This window comes from Neovison vison, chromosome 3 (assembly GCF_020171115.1).
Source record: "Neovison vison isolate M4711 chromosome 3, ASM_NN_V1, whole genome shotgun sequence".
NCBI classification, from domain to species: domain Eukaryota; kingdom Metazoa; phylum Chordata; class Mammalia; order Carnivora; family Mustelidae; genus Neogale; species Neogale vison.
The window spans coordinates 170,852,298-170,874,200 of NC_058093.1; the positions used below are offsets into that span (position 1 = coordinate 170,852,298).

The 21,903-nt window shown below is 41.9% G+C and overlaps 1 protein-coding gene across 3 annotated transcripts in view; it reads left to right on the forward strand.

The window, feature by feature from the left end:
• The window catches only part of ANKRD29 (ankyrin repeat domain 29), a 56,648-nt gene that overhangs the window by 8,050 nt on the left and 26,695 nt on the right, over positions 1 to 21,903 (forward strand). For 2 of the 3 annotated variants that reach the window (XM_044243270.1, XM_044243272.1), the window contains exons 2-4: positions 3,224 to 3,334; positions 16,619 to 16,717; positions 20,433 to 20,531. In XM_044243270.1, the coding sequence (XP_044099205.1) occupies positions 3,224 to 3,334; positions 16,619 to 16,717; positions 20,433 to 20,531 (309 nt within the window). Of the gene's footprint in view, positions 1 to 3,223; positions 3,354 to 16,618; positions 16,718 to 20,432; positions 20,532 to 21,903 lie in introns of all 3 variants that reach the window. The other variant, XM_044243271.1, reaches the window with a different exon arrangement.

Consider the following 21,903-nt stretch of genomic DNA (forward strand, 5'->3'; position numbering starts at 1 on the left):
TGCCATAGGGATCTTCCTAAAACACAAAACCAATAGTATCTCCTCGCCTTAGAGCTCTGCCTTGGCTCCCCAGTGCCCAGGCAAACCCCATAGCACGGCACAGAGGATCCTTCAGGATCCGGCCCTGCTGCTATCAGTCCCTTGACCTCTCTCCACTCCCATCCTTCAGTCCAGCTGTTCTGAGCTAAGGACAGTTCCCAGCACACTGGGGTGAGCCTCCATGTCTTTGATTCACTGCCTTGTCTGCCTGGGATGCTCTTTACCCAGCTCCCTGTTCATCTTTGGAGACTGTTTTCGAGAATTCCTTCTCTTTGAAGCCATTCCTGGCTACCTCCTTCATAAAGGCTCAGCCATTCTCTGCTCTCACAAGTAACCCGCATTCCTGCTCTAGTACCTGGGATTACATCTGCTGCCTTTTGGCACGACTTGCTTCCCTACTGGGCTGTAAAGCCATTAGAGCAGAGATCAAGGTTGACTCATACCCCTTGTCCTAAACCCTGGTCAGTACCACTGTCCCTAATACAGGCCAGTGACCAAGCAAATGAATTTCAAAGAGCTGTGAGGACTGTGCGTTTATAGCTAGCATTTCTTGAGTGTTCGTCATCAAACTGAATTGACATGTATTCTTTCCTTTAACTCTCCAACAGCACATGGCAGAGGCACTACTCCTGGCATTATTAGTCCCATTTTAGTGGGACAGAGAGAAGTTAAATAACATGCCCCGGGTCACAGAGCTAGGAAGTAGCAGGCTCAGGACTCGAACTCAGCTCTTTCTTAGCCCAAATCAACTCTCCTTGCCTCCACCTCCCAGTATATCAGACACTTGAAGGAGAATGAAATCTGTCTGGCTTTTCACAAAGCTCAGTTTCTAAAACCAAGGAATCTAGCTCTGACAGGAGAGAAAGCCCTGAGGCTATCCTAAAGGCCAGAGAAATTATTATGACAATAGAAGCTTGTGGTTTCCAGAGGTTTTTGAAAATAATTTGAGGTTAAAGAGAAACAACAAAATCACTAAAAATGATTTACAATTTATTACTCTCAAGTCTTCCTGTTTCAGGAAAAGCCAGCAGAGCTGCTCCTGGTACGAATTAAGTTCTCTTCCTCATTTACCCTCCAGGCTTCATTTTGGCCTTGTGCAATCTCCCTATGGAAAGGGCATTGTTTCGTGATTTCTTTTTTTTCTTTCTTTCTTTCTTTCTTTTTTTTGTTTTTTTTGTTTGTTTGTTTTTTCCTTTTTAAAGACTTTATTTATTTATTTGATAGTGAGAAAGAGAGAGAGAGTGCATGCACAAGTAGGGGGAGCAGCAGGCAGAGGGAGAAGCAGACCTCCAGCTGATCAGGGAACCCGATGTGGGGCTCAATCCCAGGACCCTGGGGTCATGACCCGAGCCGAAGGCAGAGGCTTTAACTCACTGAGCCACCCAGGCACCCCTGTTTCGTGATTTCTGATACAAGTCAGACCTGGCTGGCCATCACTTCAGCCAATCACCGACAGCTGTAATGGGGGACCCAGCCTGGTACAGGGGACCCGGCCTTGGGTGTGAAGGTCACCATTGCAATTTGGCCTGAAAACTAGGACCATAACATTTATGCTTTTAGGGAAAGCACATTGTTCATCTGGAATTTGAAGGGATTTTTGTTTTCCTCCTACCTGAGCCAGGAAACTATTCAAAGTATGTTTGCAACGTGCTTAGCACTCCCTACTTGTCCACGCTCTCCTCCAAGCACACACGAGAGCAGTAAATTGTGGGTGAGCTGAAGGGCTGCAGAAGAGAAATCCTCATACCAACAAATACCCGCTTCATGGTGCTCTCACAATGCTCTCACTTTAGATGGCTCTGTGGACAGGCGCCTGGCTGGCTCAGTGAGTAGATGAGACTCTTGATCTCAAGGTTGTGAGTTTGAGCCCTGCACTGGGTGTGAACATTACTTAGAAATTAAAAAAGAAAAAAAAATTTTATTATCAGATGGCTCCTTGTTGTGGGTGACATTGTTGTGTTTTCTTTTTAACTTAGCATAGGTGAGTAAGATACTAAATTTACTACTTTATCAGTATATACTTTACTACTTTATCAGATAATAGCACATAAAAGGGGTTGGGGTGAGATGGGTGTTTTAAGCCCATCCAAAACATGCTTTTATTAAACAATTTGAATGCTAGAAAATTTCCTGAAGCCAGAAAAATTCTTCATAGTACCAATACTCAATTTAATTTTGCCTACTGATTCTAACGTTCTAAAGAAAAGTAGACAGAGGGGAAAAAGCTAGTACCTGTAAGCATTTATGATGTGTTGGATACTGTATTCACCAATTAACCTACATCATTTAATCCTTACCTAAAACTTCAAGGCAGGTGGTGTAAGACTCACCAAGGCCAAGTCACTTGCCCAGGGCTAGGGTTGAAACCCAGAGGTGTCTGGTTCCAGAGCCTCCCCTCTACCCCCCACCCTCCCCTGGCGTGGACTCTTCCCTATAGACCCAAACTGCTGTGTTTTAGGAAAGGCAGCTGTACTTCAGTCAACTCTGCCACTCTGGTTTTTGAAGAGCTGTTTGCCAGCTCTATTCCTTCCATAGGATGGTTCCAACATTAACTTTGCAACTTTAAAATAAGGCAGCAGTGGAAAGAAAGATCTGTATGAGGACACGTAACAGTGTTTTCTGCCCAGAGTTCCTAATTCTTCACTGAATCCTCTGGCAAGTTTCCAGCAAAGAAAATTAGGTGAAGGGCGCAGGGGAGGCCTTGACCCAGAAAGCTGGACTCAGATAGAAAGCTGAGGGCTTAGAAAAAGTGTGGTTTGGGGAGGTCAGAATTGGGAGAGATTTCTCTCCGCTTAAAGGGGAAGAAGGATTTAGGAACATTTCAGGGAGGAAATAGCATTTAAGCAGAGCCTTAGTCTTGAAAGATGGGGGAAAACTCCTCTCAAGCAAAAAGGAAACTGTGAACAAAGACACAGAGGCAGGAAAGTGAGAGCACTGGTGGGAAATGAGGTATTAATAGTGCTATATTATCAACAATGCTGCTCTTTGTAACAGCACTCCCGTATCTGGTACAAAATAGAATGTGTTCCATAGCCAAGTATGTTACAGTCCTTCGTCACGGGAGGAGCTGTCTTTTCCATGCTACGACACATCTGGAAATTCTGCTTTTTGAATGGCATATCTTTGCGTAGAAGCACATTAACGGATGTCAAGTTTAAGATCCTGTCTCATTTTGCTTCTGCAGAAGGAAACTCCACTTGCCAACGCCGCCTTCTGGGCAGCAAGGAGAGGCAACCTGGCCCTGCTTAGGCTGTTGCTGAACAGCGGTCGAGTGGATGTGGACTGCAGGGACAGTGTACGGATGGATTCCTGCGGTATATGCATGCCAAGGGCACACCATTTCCCCTGCCGGCATGAGAGCAGCTCCCGAATACATTGCCCTTTATGGTGCTTACCTACTCGCTCTCTATGCTTGCTTTATCCTTTATAAAGTCCAGGGTACCCTGGTGAATGTAAAAACATATTGGGGGCAAGGGGGCACTGGGTGACTCCGTTGGTTAAGGGTCCAACTCTTGATTTCTGCTCAGGTCGTGATTTCGGGGTATAAGATTGAACCCCGAGTCAGGCTCTGCGCTCAGTGGAGAGTCTGCTTGGGATTCTTTCCCTCTGCCTCTCCCCGTGACTCACACACTTTACACGCATACGCATTCTCTCCTCTCTCAAATAAATACATATTTTAAAAATTTAAAGACATATTAGGGAAACCATTACATGCCTAAAACGGAAAGCAACCACAGTAAGGAAAGAGGCACTTCACTGGGAATTAGAATTGGCAAGGTCCAAGAAGAAAAGCGTTTTTAGTCACAGAATTCAAACCAACGGCTTCCATGGGAAGTGGAGATAATTCAGAGCAGAAGAGGACTGCCATGAATGTGTAAGTTGGGTTTTTCTACAAGGAGAAGAGAACTGAGAACGGAAGCTGCCTCCCAGCCTCTTACCTTTCATTATCATTGCAAACATCAGTACACTCACTGGCGAGTAAGGGTATAAAGATGGATATTACTGCCCACTGGCAGGCATCATCTGGGAATGATGTTCCCTCCCCAGAGAGAAGCAGGGATTCCTCTGTACTCAGCAGGATGATGCATCTTGAGGGATCAGGAAGACTGAGAGAGAGAGAGAGAGAACAAGTATTTGTATTTTAGGGATAAAAATGTTTTCAAGGGAGCCTTATAGTTTTCCCAAAAACAGGATGTGGCATTTCCAACTTGTATTGCACAGGTTTGGTAAGTGTGATCAGCTGCACCCTGAGATATCCGGGTTGGCTCCATTTTGCCCACTGGGGGCATCAGTGTGCAGTGTCTTGGGTCTGCACCTCCAGACCCACCCAGACCCTTCTTCAGCTGGCTCTGTGTCCCAGAGCCTGAAAGGGAGGGCCTAGTGGACTTGCTTCCCTCTGGCCTCCAGTTGGGGTGGCCGGTGGGAGCGCTGGTAGGAATCGGAGGGCGGGAGGACAGGGATGTCGGGGAACCTGGTGGTCCTGCTCTGTCTGGCAGCAGTGTTCTAGTTCTGTCCTGGGAATCACTGCCCTCCCCCACCACCCTGTGCCTTCAGGCTAGGCTGGCAAGGGAGCCCCGTTGCCGCTAGCTCCCAGTCCAACATTGTTCTCGTAGTGTCCTATGCCCGGGGCACAGCTTTAAAAATCACTGAACTTTCTTCCATCTATCCCAGTGTGACTACGCCCTCTGCTCCTTGCTGGGACCCAGACTGATAGGAGGTCAGGCATCTGTGAACTTGTCACACCAGTCATACATGGGTCTTCTGGGCAGCAGGGCCACACTGGGCCACAATGGCATAGGAGCTCTGGTTTTCATTGGGGCCTCACCCTCTGATCGCAGTGATGACCACGTTTCCTCTTTTCCTTGAAGTCACCTTTTCTCAGTCACCCCTATAACTTTTTCCTGACTTTCAGTGTCCTAAGGGCCACCTCTCAGTGCCACACACATTCTGCCCCCAAGATAGTAAGTACCCCGTACTCTCAGCCTCCCCAGCACCCTTTCCTCCTTGGAAAGTGTGTGACTTGTCCTGCTACCTCCATTCCCCTCAGAGCTCATCCTCTGTCTCTCTTGGTCTGCTATCTCAATCAGACATTTTGCTTCTATGAACAGATACTAATATGTTTACTCTTCCTCATTTGAAATAAAAACTCATTTTAGGCACCTGGGTGGCTCGTTGGGTTAAGCCTCTGCCTTCAGCTCAGGTCATGGTCTCGGGGTCCTGGGATCGAGCCCCACATTGGACTCTCTGCTCAGCGGGGAGCCTGCTTCCCCCCCTTCTCTCTGCCTACTTGTAATCTCTCTCTGTGTGTCAAATAAATAGAATCTTTAAAAAAAAACAAAAACACAACCAAACTCATTTTATTCACAGCTTTCTGGAAGGATGATTCCTTAACCCAAAGGAGTGAGTCTAATTGCTGGGTCATAGGATAGCTCTATTTTTTGAGGAACTTCCACACTGTTTCCCAGAGTGGTTGCACCAGCTTGCATTCCCACCAACAGTGTAGGAGGGTTCCACTTTTTCTCCATCCTCATCAACATCTGTCTTTCCTGACTTGTTAATTTGAACCATTCTGACTGGTGTGAGGTGGTATCTCATTGTGGTTTTGATTTGTATTTCCCTGATGCCCAGTGATGTTGAGCATCTTCTCATGCACTATTAGGTATTTACCCAAAGGATACAAAAATACAGATTCAAAGAGAAACATGCACCCCAGTATTTATAACAGCATTATCAACAATAGCTCTCTGTGGAGAGACCTCAAATGTCCTTCAACGGAAGAATGGATAAAGAAGATGTGGTATGTGCACAAGCACATGTGTGTATGTTAATGGAATATTTCTCAGCCATCAAAAATGAAATCTTATATATGCAACAGAATGGATGGAGCTAGAGTGTATTTTGCTAAGTGAAATAAGTCTATCAGAGAAAGACAAATACCATCTTGATCTCACTCACATATGGAATTTAAGAAAGACAACAGATGAACATATGGAAAGGGCAAAAAGAGAAAAAGGAGAGAGGGAAACAAGCCATAATAGACCCTTTAAAAAAAAAAAAAAGATTTTATTGGGTGCCTGGGTGGCTCAGTGGGTTAAAGCCTCTGCCTTCAGCTCAGATCATGGTCTCGGCATCCTGGGATCGAGACCCATGTTGAAGAGCCTGCTTCCCCACCCCATCCCCTGCCTGCCTCTCTGCCTACTTTTGATCTCTGTCTGTCAAATAAAATGAATAAGCAAATCTTTTTTTTTTAATTTTTTTAATTAAAAAAATTTTTTTTTAATTTTTTAAAAAAGATTTTATTTATTTATTTGAGAGAGAGAGCACAAGTGGAGAGGAGGGGCAGGGGGAGGGGGAGAAGCAGATTCCCCACTGAGCTGGGAGCCCGATGCAGGACTCAATCCCAGTACCCTGGGATCATGACCTGAGCTGAAGGCAGACGCTTAACCAACTGAACCTCCCTGGTGCCCCAAGAGACTCTTAGCAGTAGAGAACAAACTGAGGGTTGATGGGGGATAGGCTCTCTGGGCGATGTGTATTAAGGAGGGCACTTGTTACGATGAGAACTGGGTGTTGTATGTAAGTGATGAATCACTGAATTCCACTCCAGAAACCAATATTGCACTATATGTTAACTACCTAAAATTTTCATTAAAAGATAAATTATTTAGGGGCGCCTGGTGGCTCAGTGGGTTAAAGCCTCTGCTTTCAGCTCAGGTCATGATCCCAGGGTTCTGGGATCAAGCCCCACATCAGGCTCTCTGCTCAGTGGGGGGGTCTCCCTCCTCCTCTCTCTGCCTACTTGTGATCTCTGTCAAATAAATAAAAAAATCTTTAAAAAAATAAATTATCTAAAAAATTTAAAAAACAATGGAGCAAGTCTAGATGGTAATTTCAGACAGCTTGTTGATTTTGAAAGGGTATGTAAGATTGGCGGTAACAGAGACAGAAAGATACTTGGGAACAATACAGGACTTGGTTCCCCTTGAAATTTCATTGGGAGGATTTCTACCTCCTTCAGGTGCCACCTGGACATAGAGTCTGGGTTACAGAATGACCCTGGTGGTGAATGACCTCTGACTAGTCCTGCTCTGGCCAATGGGGCCCCGCATCTGGTCCTCCTGGAACTCCTAGGAGAGCTGATGCAGTGCAAGGAAAGGACCTGGGGCTCTCTTGGGAACTGCTCTCAACCTCAAGTTCATGGCCATGCTCAAACTTCCAACAAAAAACATTTGAAGTATGAATACATTATCTGTAGGCCACCCACCACACAGCAAATCTTTGATTTGCTAACATTTCACCTTCATTCCTAGATTAAAGTGGTCTCCTCATGATGTTTACATTTTTTGCCTCCTTTATCTCTCTAATGCACACTAACCATCAGATGAGCACTGGCAAGCTCCCTCTAGCCTTTTGAGATATACGAAGGTATGTGTCACTGTAGTGTTTGTTGTGGTCCTTGCCACATTTATATCTACTGTATCCAATGTTCAAAATCAGCTGGTTTTAAAAGGTACATTTTAACATCAGCCAGTGAAATAAATTAACCTTAACCTTTAGGGAATTATGGTTTGCCCAGCCTGATAATTTTGGATATAAAGGAAACATTTTTGTCTAGCTTAGTAAATAGATCAACAGATACTAGTTCTTTATTCTCTCTCCTTTGCCTCAACCTCTGACTTTTTCTCAATTGACCATGATGTGAAGTTGAAATACAATCTATAAAGTATTTTTATATTTTGTTTCATTCAAGGCTCCTTCCTTTAAAGCAGATGCATATAACATTTTTTATCTTTCTTTTTAAATATTTAAATTTAAGTTGCTCTCTACTCCTTGTGTCTCCTGATTGATTTTTATTTTGAAGCAAGTATAACCTATATTAAAAGAAGTATAACCTATAATAAAAACTTTTTCTCACCTCTCATGGAAAGGATGAATAACTCTCTATTCAGATTGGATTTCTTTTTAAAATTTAATGTGCAATTAACATGCAGTGTTAGTTAATTTCAGGTGTCTACTATAATGCTTCAACAAGTCCATATATTACTTAGTGCTCATCAATATAAGTGTACTCTTAATCCCTTCCACCTATTTCACCCGTCCCCCAACCATCTGTCCTCTGGTAACCATCAGTTTGTTCTCTGTAGTTAAGAGTCTGTTTCTTGGTTTGTCTCCTTTTTTCCTTTTGTCTGTTTGTTTTATTTCTTAAATTCTACATATGAGTGAAATCATATTGTATTTTACTTTCTCTGACTGCCTTATTTTGCTTAACATTATACTCACTAGATCAATCCATGTTGTTGCAAAGGGCAAGGTTTCATTCTTTTCTACAGCTGAATAATATTCCTGTGTGTGTGTATAGATATATATATCTATAAAGTATAGATAAGTATCTTTTTTTTTGATAGGTATCTTCTTTATCCATTCATCTGTTGATGGACACTTGGGCTGCTTTCATATCTTGGCTGTTGTAAATAATGCTTTAATAAACATATGGGTGCATATATCCCTTCAAATGAGTGTTTTTGTATTCTTTGGGCAAGTACCCAGTAGTGCAATTCCTGGGTCCTAGGGTATTTCTATTTTCAATTTCTTGAGGAATCTCCATACTATCTTCTACAGTGGCCACACCAATTTGCATTCCTATCAACAGTGCATGAGGGTTCCTTTTTCTCCATATCCTCGCCAATACTTGTTTTTTTGTGTGTGTGATTTTGATTCTAGCCATACTGACAGGAGTGAGGTGGTATCTCATTGTGGTTTTCATTTGAATTTCCCTGAGGATGAGTGATTTGAGCATCTTTTCATGTGTCTTTTGTTCATCTGGATGTCTTCTTTGGAGAAATGTCTGTTCTTGTCTTCTGCCTGTTTTCAAATTGAATTATTTGATTTTGGGGTGTTTAGTTATATGACTTTATACATTTTGGATACTAACCCATTATCAGATTTGTCATTAGCAAATATCTTTTCCAATTCAGTAGGCTTTTAGATTTGTCTATTGTTTCCTTTGCTGTGCAGAAACATTTTATTTTGATGTGGTCCCAATGCTTCATTTTTCCTTCTGTTTCCCTTGCCTCAGGAGACATCTCTAGAAAGATGTTATGGCTGATGTCACAGAAACTACTGTCCGTGCTCTCTTCTAGAATTTCTGTGGTTTGAGGTCTCATATTTAGGTTCTTCATCCATTTTGAGTTTATTTCTGGGTATGATGTAAATAAGGTGGTCCAGTTTCATTCTTTTGCATGTCCCTGTCTGGTTTTCCCAACACCATTTGTTGAAGAGACTGTCTTTTTCCCATTGCATATTCTTGATTCCTTTGTCAAAGATTAATTGACCCTAACACCATGGGTTTCTTTCTGGGCTCTCTATTCTGTTCCATTGACTTATGTGTCTATTTTTGTGCCAGTACCATACTGTTTTGATTCCTACAGCTTTATAATATATCTTGAAATCTGGAATTGTGGTATTTCCAGCTTTGTTTTTCTTTTTCAAGATTGCTTTGGCTCTTCTGGGTCTTTTGAGATTCGGTATGAATTTTAGGATTATTTGTTCTATAGAAAATGCTTTTGATGTTTTTATGCAGATTGTGTTCAGTCTATAGATTGTTTGGGGAAATATGGACATTTTAACCATTTTTTTCTTCCAGTCCATGAGCATAGAATGTCTTACTATTTGTTTTTGTCCTCTTCAATATCTTTCACCAATGTTTTATAATTTTCAGAATACAGGTCTTTCTTATCCTTGGTTAGGTTTATTCCTAGGTATTCTATTATTTTTGGTGGAATTGCAAGTGGGACTGTTTTCTTAATTTCTCTTTCTGCTACTTTGTTATTAGTGTATAGAAATGCAAGGGATTTCTGTACATTGATTTTGTATCCTGCAAATTACCAAATTCATTTATCAGTTCTAAAGTATTTTTTCATTGGAGTCTTTAGGATTTTCTATGTATAGTAGCATGTCATTTGCAAATAGTGAAAGTTTTATTACTTCCTAATGAATTTGATGCCTTTTATTTCCTTTTTATGTCTAATTGCTGTGGCTAAGATGTCTAGTACTATGCTGAATAAAAGTTGTGAGAGTAGACATCCTTGTGTTGTTCCTGATCTGGGGGGAAAAGCTCTAGGTTTTACCCATTGAGTATGATGTGCACTGTGAATTTTTCATATATAGCCTTGATTATGTTGAGATATGTTCCCTATGTTCCTACTTTGCAGAGGATTTTTTTATCAGGAGTGGATGTTGTACTTTGTCATATGCTTTTTCTGCATCTATTAAAATGTTCATGTAGTTTTTATTATTTCTCTTATTGATATAACATATCACATTGATTTGCAAATACTGAACCACCCTTGCATCCCAGGAATAAAGCCCACTTGATTGTAGTGAATGATTGTTTTACTGTATTGTTGGGTTCTGTTTAATAATATTTTTTGAAGATTTTTGCATCTATGTTCATCAGACTTAATGACCTGTAGTCATTAAGACTTTTTCTGTAATGTCTTTATCTGGTTTTGGTATCAGGGTAATGCTAGCCTCACAGAATGAATTTGAAAGTTTTCCGTCCTCTTATATTTTTTGGATAATTTGGGAAGAATAGGAATTATCTTGAAATGTTTGGTAGAATTTACCTGTGAAGCCATCCGGTCTTGGACTTTTTTTTTTTTTTTTAACATATAATGTATTATTTGCCCTGGGGTACAGGTCTGTGAATCATCAGGCTTACACACTTCACAGCACTCACCATAGCACATACCCTCCCCAATGTCCATAACCTAGCCACCCACTCCCTAACCCCCTACACCCCAGAAACCCTGTTTGTTTCATGAGACTAAGAGTCTCTTATGGTTTGTCTTCCTCCTGATCCCATCTTGTTTCATTTTTACCCCTTACTCCCCATGACCTCCTGCCCTGCCTCTCAAATTCCCCATATCAGGGAGATCATATGATAATTGTCTTTCTCTGATTGACTTATTTCACTCAACATAATGCCCTCTAGTTCCATCTACGATGTTGCAAATGGCAAGATTTCATTTCTTTTGATGGCTGCATAGTATTCCATTGTTTATTTATACCACATCTTTATCCATTCATCTGTTGATGGACTCTAGGTTCTTTCCATAGTTTGGCTATTGTGGATGTTGCTGCTATAAACATTCAGGTGCATGTGCCACTTTGGATCACTACATTTGTATCTTTAGGGCCAATACCCAGCAGTGCAATTGCTGGGTTGTAGGGTAGCTCTGTTTTCAACTTTTTGAGGAAACTCCATGCTGTTTTCCAGAGTGGTTACACCAGCTTGCATTCCCACCAACAGTGTAGGAAGTTTCCCCTTTCTCCATATCCTCACCAGCATCTGTCATTTCCTGACTTGTTAATTTGAGCCTTTCGACTGGTGTGAGGTGGTATCTCATTGTGGTTTTGATTTGTATTTCCCTGATGCCAACTGATGTTGAGCACTTTTTCATGTGTCTGTTGGCCATTTGGATGTCTTCTTTGCAGAAATGTCTATTCATGTCTTCTGCCCATTTCTTGATTGGATTATTTGTTCTTTGGGTGTTGTGTTTGATAAGTTCTTTATAGATTTTGGATACTAGCCCTTTATCTGATATGTCATTTGCAAATATCTCCTCCCATTCTGTTGGTTGTCTTTTGGTTTTGTTGATTGTTTCCTTTGCTGTGCAAAATCTTTTGATCTTGAGGAAGTCCCACTAGTTCATTTTTGCCCTTACTTCCCTTGGTTTTGGCGATGTTTCTAGGAAGAAGTTGCTGCAGCTGAGGTTGAAGATGTTGCTGCCTGTGTTCTCCTCAAGGAGAACAGATTTTCTGTTTCTTCCTGATTCAGTTTTGGTAGGATATATGTTTCTAGGAATTTAAATAATTCTTTGTATTTCAGTGGTATTCATTGTTATTTCTCCTCTTTCACTTCTGATTTTATTTTAATCCTCTCTCCTTTCTTTTTGATGTGTCTGGCTGAAAATTTTTCGATTTTGTTGATCTTTTCAAAGAACGAACTCCTGATTTCATTGATCTGGTTTTTTTTTTTTTTTACTTTATCATCTATCTCTACTCTAATCCTTATTATTTTCTTCCTTTTGGTTTTGGGTTTTTTTTTGTTTTTTTGTTTGTTTGTTTCTAGCTCCTTTAGATGTTAGGTTAGGTTGTTTATTTGAAATTTTTCTTGCTTTCTGAGATAGGTCTATATTGTCTTATACTTCCTTCTTAGAAACACTTTTGCTATATTCCAAAACTTTTGGACCTTTGTGTTTTCATTTTCATTTTTTTCTTTGTTTTTTTTCTCCTTAATTTCTTCATTGACCCATTCATTATTTAGTAGAATGTTATTAACTTCATGTATTTGTGTTCTTTCCAGATTTTTTTTTCTTATGGTTGATCTCTAGTTTTATAGCATTTTGGTCAGAAAAGATGCATAATATGGCTACAATCTTTTGAATTTGTCAGTATTTGTTTTGTGGCGTAATATGTGATCTATTCTGGAGAATGTTATGTGTACACTTGAAAAGAATGTGTATTCTGCTGTTTTAGAATGGAATATTCAGGATATATCTATTAAACCCAACCAGTCCAATGTGTCATTCAAAGCTACCATTTCCTTGTTGATTTTCTGTTTTGATAACCTGCCCATAATGTAAGTGGGGTGTTAAAGTCCCCTACTCTTATTTTATTACTCTCAGTTAGTTCCTTTATGTTTGTTATTAACCTTTTTATATATTTGGGTGCTCCCATGTGCTGCTTGCACACTGCCCAGGTGTATACATATTTACAATTATTATATCTTCTTGTTGGACTGTCTCATGATTATATGATATCCTTCTTTGTCTCTTGTTATAGTCTTTTTTTCATAGTCTATTTTGTCTGATATAAGTATTGTCCCCCAGGCTTTCTTTTGACATCCATGTGCATGATAAATGTTTCTCCATCCCCTCACTTTCAATCCGCAGGTGACTTTTGGTCTGAAATGAGCCTTCTAGGCAGCAGATAGATGGGTCTTGTTATTTGGGGTTTTTTTTTTTAAGGATTATTCATTTATTTGAGAGAGAGAAAGCATGAGTGGAAGGGCAAAGGGCGAAGGAAAGAGAGAATTTTAAGTAGGTTCCATGCCCAGTGCAGAGCCTGACACAGGGCTTGATCTCAGGATCCTGAGATTCTCAAGTCCAATATCTTTTGGACCATTACTTTAAATTCCCTATCAGGCATGTTACTTATCCCCATTTCACTTAGATTTGTTGCTGTGGTTTTGTCCTGTTCTTCCATTTGGGACACATTCTTCTGTCTCCTCATTTTGTCTAGCTCTCTGTGTCTGTTTCTGTGTTTGGAAAGTCAGCTATGTCTCCCACTCTGGAAACTAGTGGCCTTGTGGAAAAAGAGCTCCTGTAGCATCCTGCAGTGCAATGTCCCCTGTTCCCAGAACCTGGCACTGCAGGGGGGTCTCCCATGTGTGTTGTGTGTTGTGTGTCCCCTGCTGTTATGGCTGAGCCACTTTTTCCTTCAGCCCAGGAGAGCCCAGTGACTCTCCTTGCTATTTTGGGCAGTGTTTGGTCCTGGTGATGTTTGTGGGCCAGTCTGGGGCCAACCCAGTCTTGAGTTGAATCAAACCAGTTTGCCAGACAGGCAGTAGCACCAAGCTGCTTTCCCTGTGTTGTCCGTGAGATGCTTTCACTGGCAGGTGGGGCCTGCAGTCAGACCAGCTGTCTGCACCCAGCCCACTGCTGGGGCCTCAGTATGATTGCTTGTGTGGTTATCTCTCCCTCTCCCCAGGACAGGAGTCACTTTGGAGTGGCACTGACCCTTGCTGGGGCTGCTTGCACACTGCCCAGTTTGTGGGTCTGGTTTGAGTTGGTTCCAGGCAAAAGCACACCAGAGGGGGCAGATCCACAACCCACACAGGGGGTAGTGCATGTCAGCCAGTTAGGTAGTGAATATCCATGCTTCACTGGTCCCTGCAGATGGTCATGGGAATTTGCTTGGGAGCAGGAGAAGGAAATGGTGCCTACCAGATCCTTTGCTCCTAGAGAAGTCTTCCAAGGATCCCTGCTCCTCCAGCCATTTCTGAGACTAGTAAACAAATCTCCTTCCCATGTACCCCAGGCATTTTTTAAACCACTGCTTCTGTGCTGTATCTCTGTCGGCTGTTTGTGGTGCTGTTTCTTTAAGGGTGAGGACCCAGTTTCCTCTTGCCCTCCCTCCTCTTCCAGAGCTGAGCCACTGATTTTTAAAATTCCAAGGACTCCTGGCTAGGTCAGTCAGTAGAGCATGCACCTTTTGATCTCTGTGTTGTGAGTTTGAGCCCCGCGTTGGGAATAGAGATTACTTAAAAATAAAAATTTTAGGTTGCCTCTGGGTGCCTCCGTCAGTTAGCCGTTGGACTCTTGATTTCTGCTTGGGTCATGATCTCAGGGTCATAAGGGGGAGAAGCAGACTTCCTGCTGAGCAGGGAACCCGATACAGAACTCGATTCCAGGACTCTGAGATTATGACCTGAGCTAAGGAAGAGAGAGGCTTTATTGACTGAGCCACCCAGGTGTCTCTCTCTCCCTCTCCCTCTGCTCCCCCGCCCCCCCACACACAGCGTGTGCGCACGCTCTCTCAAAAAATAAATAAATAAATAAATAAAATTTAAAAATAAAATAAAAGCCTTTAAAAACTAGATAAAAATGAAATTCCAGGCTTTCAGTCCTGCTGGTTATAAGAACTCATGAAATTTGGCTCCTCTCTCTTTCAGAACCAAATATTATGGGGATTCATCGTCTCTGGCACAGGCTCCCCAGTGTAATAATCTGTCTCCCTCCCTTCTTCACAGCTCCCTCCCCACCCAACCCTCCTCACCCTGCATACAGCAGTGGTCTGTTTACCTCCCCATGCATCTCTGCCCTTCCTACCCTCTTCAGTGTGACCTCTTCTCTACCTTTACTTATGGAGTTGGTTCTAGTCCTCAGGTCGTTTTCCAGGTTATCTACAATGATGAGAGTATCATCTATTGTAACTCCCATTGTATACCTATCAATACTCCACTGCATCTGTCAGACGTATCTATCTGTGTGAGCTTAGGGTCCTCCTACTTCACTATCATCCCAGCAATCTTCCAGATTGGTTTTAAATCAGATTATTCTATCTGTAATCTAAATAAAAATTGTTCATGTTCAGGAGGAAGTTAATAATACCAACTTCATGTCATTCTAATCCTGGGAAATACAGAGGAAGGTGTTCAACTTGATAATGGATGGTACAGCCTAACGAATGTCTAACATTCAAATACCAAATACGGTCTCATGGAAGCAGAGAAAATATAGAACACTTACATGAAGCCATTATTTTTTATTTTTTTACTCTACCTGTACTTTTCATACATAGCAAATAAGACTTTCCCAAAATTAGTATTGAGATTCACAGAAATCAACAAAAGCCAGATGATGACTTAACATTTACTGAAGTACCATAATATTATAATAGCTAACACTTACTGAATTAATAGCTAACATTACTATGCTAAGCACATTGCCTGCATTATCTCGTTTACCCATTTGATTTAATCCAGCAGATGCTTTTATTATTCCCTATTTTGCAGATAAGGAGGGTGAACCTTGGAAAGGTTCTATAACTAGCCCAAGATCACAGTGTCAAGGACCAGTCAACTCTACTGCCTTCCTATAAAATCCCACCCATGAAGTTAAAATGAGACTTGTAAGAGTCACTCGTCACCCCGTACCTTCCTCCTGTGAAGAACCATCTTTCTCTTATCCACCCCAGAAAGGCAGGTTGCTGCATACACAAAGGTAGTGGTCAAGCTCACAGTTCCAAGCCCTTAAAAACAACTGGAAATTAAACTCTAAACCCCAGGAATTAAAAGCAATGTGCCCCCAAGTGACACAGTTGATCGATGATAGAGGCCGACGTGAACCCCCCCAGACTCCTACTGACTACTCTGGTCTCCCATATCATTGAGGTACCTTGCATTTTTACCTGAATCAGTTCTAAGAAAAAGTCTTCTAAACTCAGAAAACCAACAGGTACCACCTAACCCATTAAGAACAGTGTTTGGGCCCAGAAATCATTTAATATGAATCATAAAATAAGACAATTACATCCCTACTGCCTTCACATACAGTGATTATGGTTCCTTCGGACTGCATTTCTGAAGGTAATGGGATTAAGTGGTGTTCTTCTTTTTAAGATTTTATTTATTTATTAGAAAGAGAGTGTGTGAGAGAACACGAGAGGGGAGAGGTCAGAGGGAGAAGCAGACTCCCTGCAGAGCTGGGAGCCCAATGCAGGACTTGATCCCAGAACTCCAGGATCATGACCTGAGCCAAAGGCAGCCACTTAACCAACTGAGCCACCCAGGCGCCCTATTAAGTGGGTTTTTAAATTGAAAATTACACCTGCAGCAGTTTGTCACTTTGCTTTTTCTCTGTCTACTTTGTGTTATAAGGTTTTTCATGAGACACTCAATACTATGGGAAATTGTGCACTTGGACGTGTCTCGAGTGGACCCGACATCTCTTTAGCCTCTCCTCCAGGACCCTCTCTAACATACGTAACTGCTCTCTGTCTGTCCTCCATCTAGCATGGCACCACGCTCCTCATGGTCGCCTCCTATGCTGGTCACATAGACTGTGTGAGGGAACTGGTTCTGCAAGGAGCAGACATCAATCTCCAGAGAGAGGTAGGTCAGGTTTACACTTGAATAAGAATGACCCAGGTGACAGAGACTCGAAATTTTTACAGTGGTAAATTGGTAAGGAAGACCAGATTAATCATTGCTTTTTTCCTGCATGGCATTAATGCCCAGATTGTGGACTTTGCTGTGCCTAAAATAAGGCCCTAGAATGGACCATTGGGTGTACATCAGTGGAATGAATATTCTCAAGCGTGTGTTATAGTCTGAGGTAACCAAATCTCTAACCACATTCCCTGAGCACTCATACATTTCCTCCCAAGCTTAAATCAGGTCTTCCTTCTTCCCTAGGGAAGAGGTGCTATAGAAGTTAAAGGATTTTCATGGAGATTTTTTTGTATTTTTAAAAAGATTGGGTCACCAACCTGTTCTGAATGAGGTTCACTTCCTAGACTATCTCAGTCATCCTCATCAAACTATGATTTCAAAGGGCTTCTCTGACTGGCCACGTGTTAAATAAGCTCTCCCCAAAAAGCCATGTGGTGGACATTGAACTAAAATGTGAGCCTGTTCCCACGCTTCATCAAAGATCACCTTGGGAGTTCAGTCTGGCTAGAGAATCCATTCTTGGTCCAATGTAGAAGAGCAGTGGGAGGTTGGACCTTTTAGCATACTTCGGGAGTCAGATCTGAGGGGGATCCATTTATTCCCAAGCTGATCTAGGGCCTTGCAAATTAACCTTTCATAGGCCAACCCTAAAGTGAATCTGACCTCTCAGTCCACAGTAACTCAGACCCAAGATGGAATCCTGGGGGCAAGCTTCAGACTGAACTGAAGCATTTGATGTTCCTTGGTCTAGTCTTATCCTAGGGCCTAACCTACAGTTGTTTCAGAAAAGATGATTCATCAACCAAACTTTCATCAATCAGTACACGCCGTCTTCCAGCCTGGACTGCTACCTCTGAGTAGAGCTGTGAGGGCTGGCTATTCCGTGGGGCACCTATAGTCCTTCCCTTCTCCCTTCTGGGTGTCACCTTGGCTCTGGACCATGGAAGAATGACACTTGATGAATAGACTCTGGAGTCTGGCTCTCCATAGGCCTGGGCCAGCAAGCCTGATCTATCAAGAGGAGCCATACAGACAGACCATAGCAAATCCAGTCTCACAGACAAATTCTTTGGAGCAATTTTCACAACACTGGAGCATTGTTTTAAGCCATTTTTCATGTCAGCAGCTAATTTCCTTCTGGGAGGAAAATGTTTGGGCCCATTTAGAATTATAGTTTGAAATTACCCTAATCTTTTTGTTTTTCCTTTATGCTTCACAGTCTTGGTTTATTATAGCTTTAAAGAATAGACAAACTTCTCTCTAATAAAAACAATATGATTCAGATCTGCTCCTCAAAAAACTTTATCCTGAAGGGCAAGTTTAACACGCACAAGTATATCTTCAGAACAACTGTGAAAAGCTGAGAGAAGAGAAACATTTGTTTGCTTTCCAGCCAATGTATGGTTTTTATGGTTTATATTTACCTGTTTCATTCCGATCGCTCCACTAATATTCCTGGGTATGAAAACTATTGTGCGTTGAACAAAAATGGCCCTCAAGGACTTACTGAAGTGTGCCCAATTTTGAAGTAAACTTGTGGCTCGAATAATGTTGCTACATGAATGCCCAGTGGTCCCCTGAATTTCCCGAGGCCTCCCCAGCCTCCGGTGACAGAGCTGCCAAAGAGAGGCCCCAAGCTCACACATGAGGTGAGTACCTAGCAGTGCTGTGGAAGGTACTCATGTAGCAGGCTTCTATCTGGGTTCATTCTTAGTCCATTTTTTCCATTTAATCCGTATCAAAATACTTGTTTCCTGAAAAGGTACCTGTCGTTGTCTTTGGATGGCTGTCTACGTACACAGAGCTTGCAAGAACAGGAAGCTAATGATCCAGAGAGATCATTGCTCTAAAGAACCAGCAATATCAGCTAAAATTTTCAGGGTTAGGAACTGCGTGTGCAGTTTCATGAGGCCCTGGGTTACGGTAATAAAGCACATACATTTAAGACCTTTATTCACATTCCAGCTGAAGTCTGGCTCCTCTGTCTACAGATGGCCACATTCATGTGCACAATGATTAACGAATGATACTTGTATGTTCCAAAATTGATTCACACTGCTATAGATATGGTTTTTCAATTAATATATCATAAAATCTTAGTGAAAAGTCCTTTTTCTTAGGGAAGAAACAATTTCTAGAAATTGTCTCTGGTAGTTTCTGAAATTTAATGTCTGTTGAGAAGATGAAGATTTTCCTATGCTAGCCAAGTTTCTTCATCCAGACCTGGTTACATCCTCAGGCTTCTGGAACTCAGTGTTCTCCACTGCAGGAAAGCAATGAAAGGATGCCTTCCACTTGTTTCTGTGGGAACCAAGGGGAAAGTCACTCCTGTGTGGCAGGCAGAAAGGCTCTGGGAATGGTCACATTACCTGTGCCTCCCCAGGGCAGCGTCTGGTTGGGGGCATAGCCTGAGATAGAAGGTCATGACTGGGAAGGTATTGGCTTGTGTTCTGCCACAGTGGTTGGGCTCATTGGTCCCTGTCTCATACACACACACACACACACACACTTAAGAACATGCTTCAAGGTCATCAGTAATCCTTAGGGCCTGCTCCTCCTGACTTCTCCCACCTGGATGAGAACCTACCACTTTAAGACTTCCGGGTGAGCTGTGGAAGGTGTCTCTCCTCACTGTGCCTGGGAAGGTGTAACGTGTGAGCTTCATCCCTACTCAAAGCACTGGAATGAAGAGCATCTTTGTATGGAAAATAGATATTGCCCACAGAGTGGTACAATGAATTTGCTCCTATCACACAATGATCTGGCTACCAATCTTTGAGTCGGCTTGTGGAAATGGCTGGGAAGGGAGGATGCTCAAACTCGTGTTTCCCGAGTATCCCTGATCTGGTTTAACATTTGGAACCAGGCTGGTTTTTTTTTCCTATGTCCTCTTTTGAGGAATATTTTGAGTCTGTTTGAGTGAATTACTTAGATTCTTCTTGGGCTGGTAGCTTTCTACTGTGGGGTACTTAACTCTGTAGCTAGAACTCTACCAGAACTCTTCCCTGTAAGAATGAATGCCCATGTCACCAAGCATGGTAGTTAGTTCCTTGTGACCTCTGTAGCAAATTACCACCTACTAGGTGACTTCAAAGAACAGAAATTTACACTTTTACAATTTTGGAGGCCAGAAAATTCAAGGTGTGTCCACAGGGCTGCACTCGTTTTGAGAGCCCCAGGGGAGAACCCTTTCTCTACCTCTTCCAGCTTCTGGTAGCTGTGGGCATTCCTTGAACTTGTGGCCGCATCCCCTGTGCCTCTGTGGTCACATTACCTCTTCCCCTCCTCTATATCAAATGGGTCTCTATCCAGTTGTCACTGGATTTAGGGCCCCCTAGGACAAGCCAGGATAAGTGCCTTTTTTCAAAATCCTTAACTTAATCCCATCATATGCCATAGAAGGTAATATTCACAAGTTCCAGAAATTAGGACAAGGACATATCTTTTGGGTCCGTCATTCATCCCATTAGACCAACAATAAAGTTCCCCTTTCATATTCTCACTTCTCTGAACAAGGAAGATAATCAGTTCAAATGTAACTCTCTCCTAGGTTAGAAGGCTTACATACAAGGATATTGTTTTGTTTTGTTTGCAAATGTACAAACAAATGCAATGTAACTAAATGCCTTAAAACCAATTGTTTGTTCTCTCCTAGTCAGGTACAACTGCCCTGTTCTTTGCTGCCCAGCAAGGACATAATGACGTTGTGAGATTTCTCTTTGAGTTTGGAGCATCCACTGAATTTAGGACCAAAGTAAGAGAACTTTCTTGATTTCATACCTCGTTGAAGAATTTTAGCAATCATGATTATTCGTGTCTCTCCATCCATAGTATGAATTTGTGCTTCTATTTTTTTTTTCTTAAGCCTGGGTTAAAGCCTCTGCCTTAGGCTTGGGTCATGATCCCAGGGTCCTGGGATCGAGCCCCACATTGGGCTTTCTGCTCCACGGGAACCCGGCTTCCTTCTCTCTCTCTCTGCCTGCCTCTCTGCCTACTTGTGATCTCTGTCAAGTAAATAAATAAAATCTTTAAAAAAAAAAAGACTTTATTTATTTTAGGGAGATAAAGAGAGAGAGACCACAAGCAGGAGGAGGGGCAGAGGGAGAAGCAGACTCCCCAATGAGCAGGGAGCCTGACATGGGGCTCCATCCCAGGACCCTGAGGTCATGACCTGAACCAAAGGCAGACACTTAACTAACTGAGCCACGCAGGCACCCCACTCTTTTTACAAGATTTTCAAGCCTAAGAAGGTGGATTTCACAAAGTTACTTGTAATGGTTGAGAGGTAGTCCTAAGGAATCAATTCAAAATATGGCATTTTCCCTCTGGGCTCCTAATTTTATGGGGCATTATTTATGTTCTGTCTTGCACTGGTAGCTTCCTATTCTGGGACACTAAATTTTGTTATCAGGATGGATACAATAGCAGGTGCTTTATAACTCCCTGTTTTCGTGGGCTTTTTTTTTTTTTTTACACTTCAAGATTAATCCCAGTGCTCTATCAAAGTATTTAAGCCACTCTTAGTGGAATCTGAGAGATTTCTAAGGAGGGCAATCTGTCAGGCAGTTTACTTTTTGAGATGCCCTCACTGAAGTATGTAACACATGATACAGTTTACATAGTTGGGCAAGGAAATGCGGTTCTTCCTTTAAAGAAGTCATTGAGTCTTCATGCGCGACATACAGATAAGAAAACTCAGGTTACAGAAAGATCAGTATTGTGTTTATGATATGATTGTACATGATAACTTAGGTTTATAGTAGGAGAATTTGAACTGCTTTAACATTTTTGGAATTGTCAACTTATTTCCAGCCTAATCAGAACCAAAAAATTCCTGGAAATTTGCCTGACTTGGAATCTTTCAGGCTTTCTTAAACCACCGTATGTGAAATTTGGATGTCAGGGGAGTTTCCAGTGGATTTTTTTTTCTTTTCCTGTTAAGATGCTAACTATTAAGTAGATCTGAATTTCAGATAAGATCGGTCTGTTCCGAACGTGCCGTTGGACGGTACACATGCCTCCACACATGCTGCATATAATATACGATAATCCAAAAAATATGTTTGTATGTATTTTCATACTAATTATCATTTTATTTGTCATAATAAAAGTAATACAACTAAAAA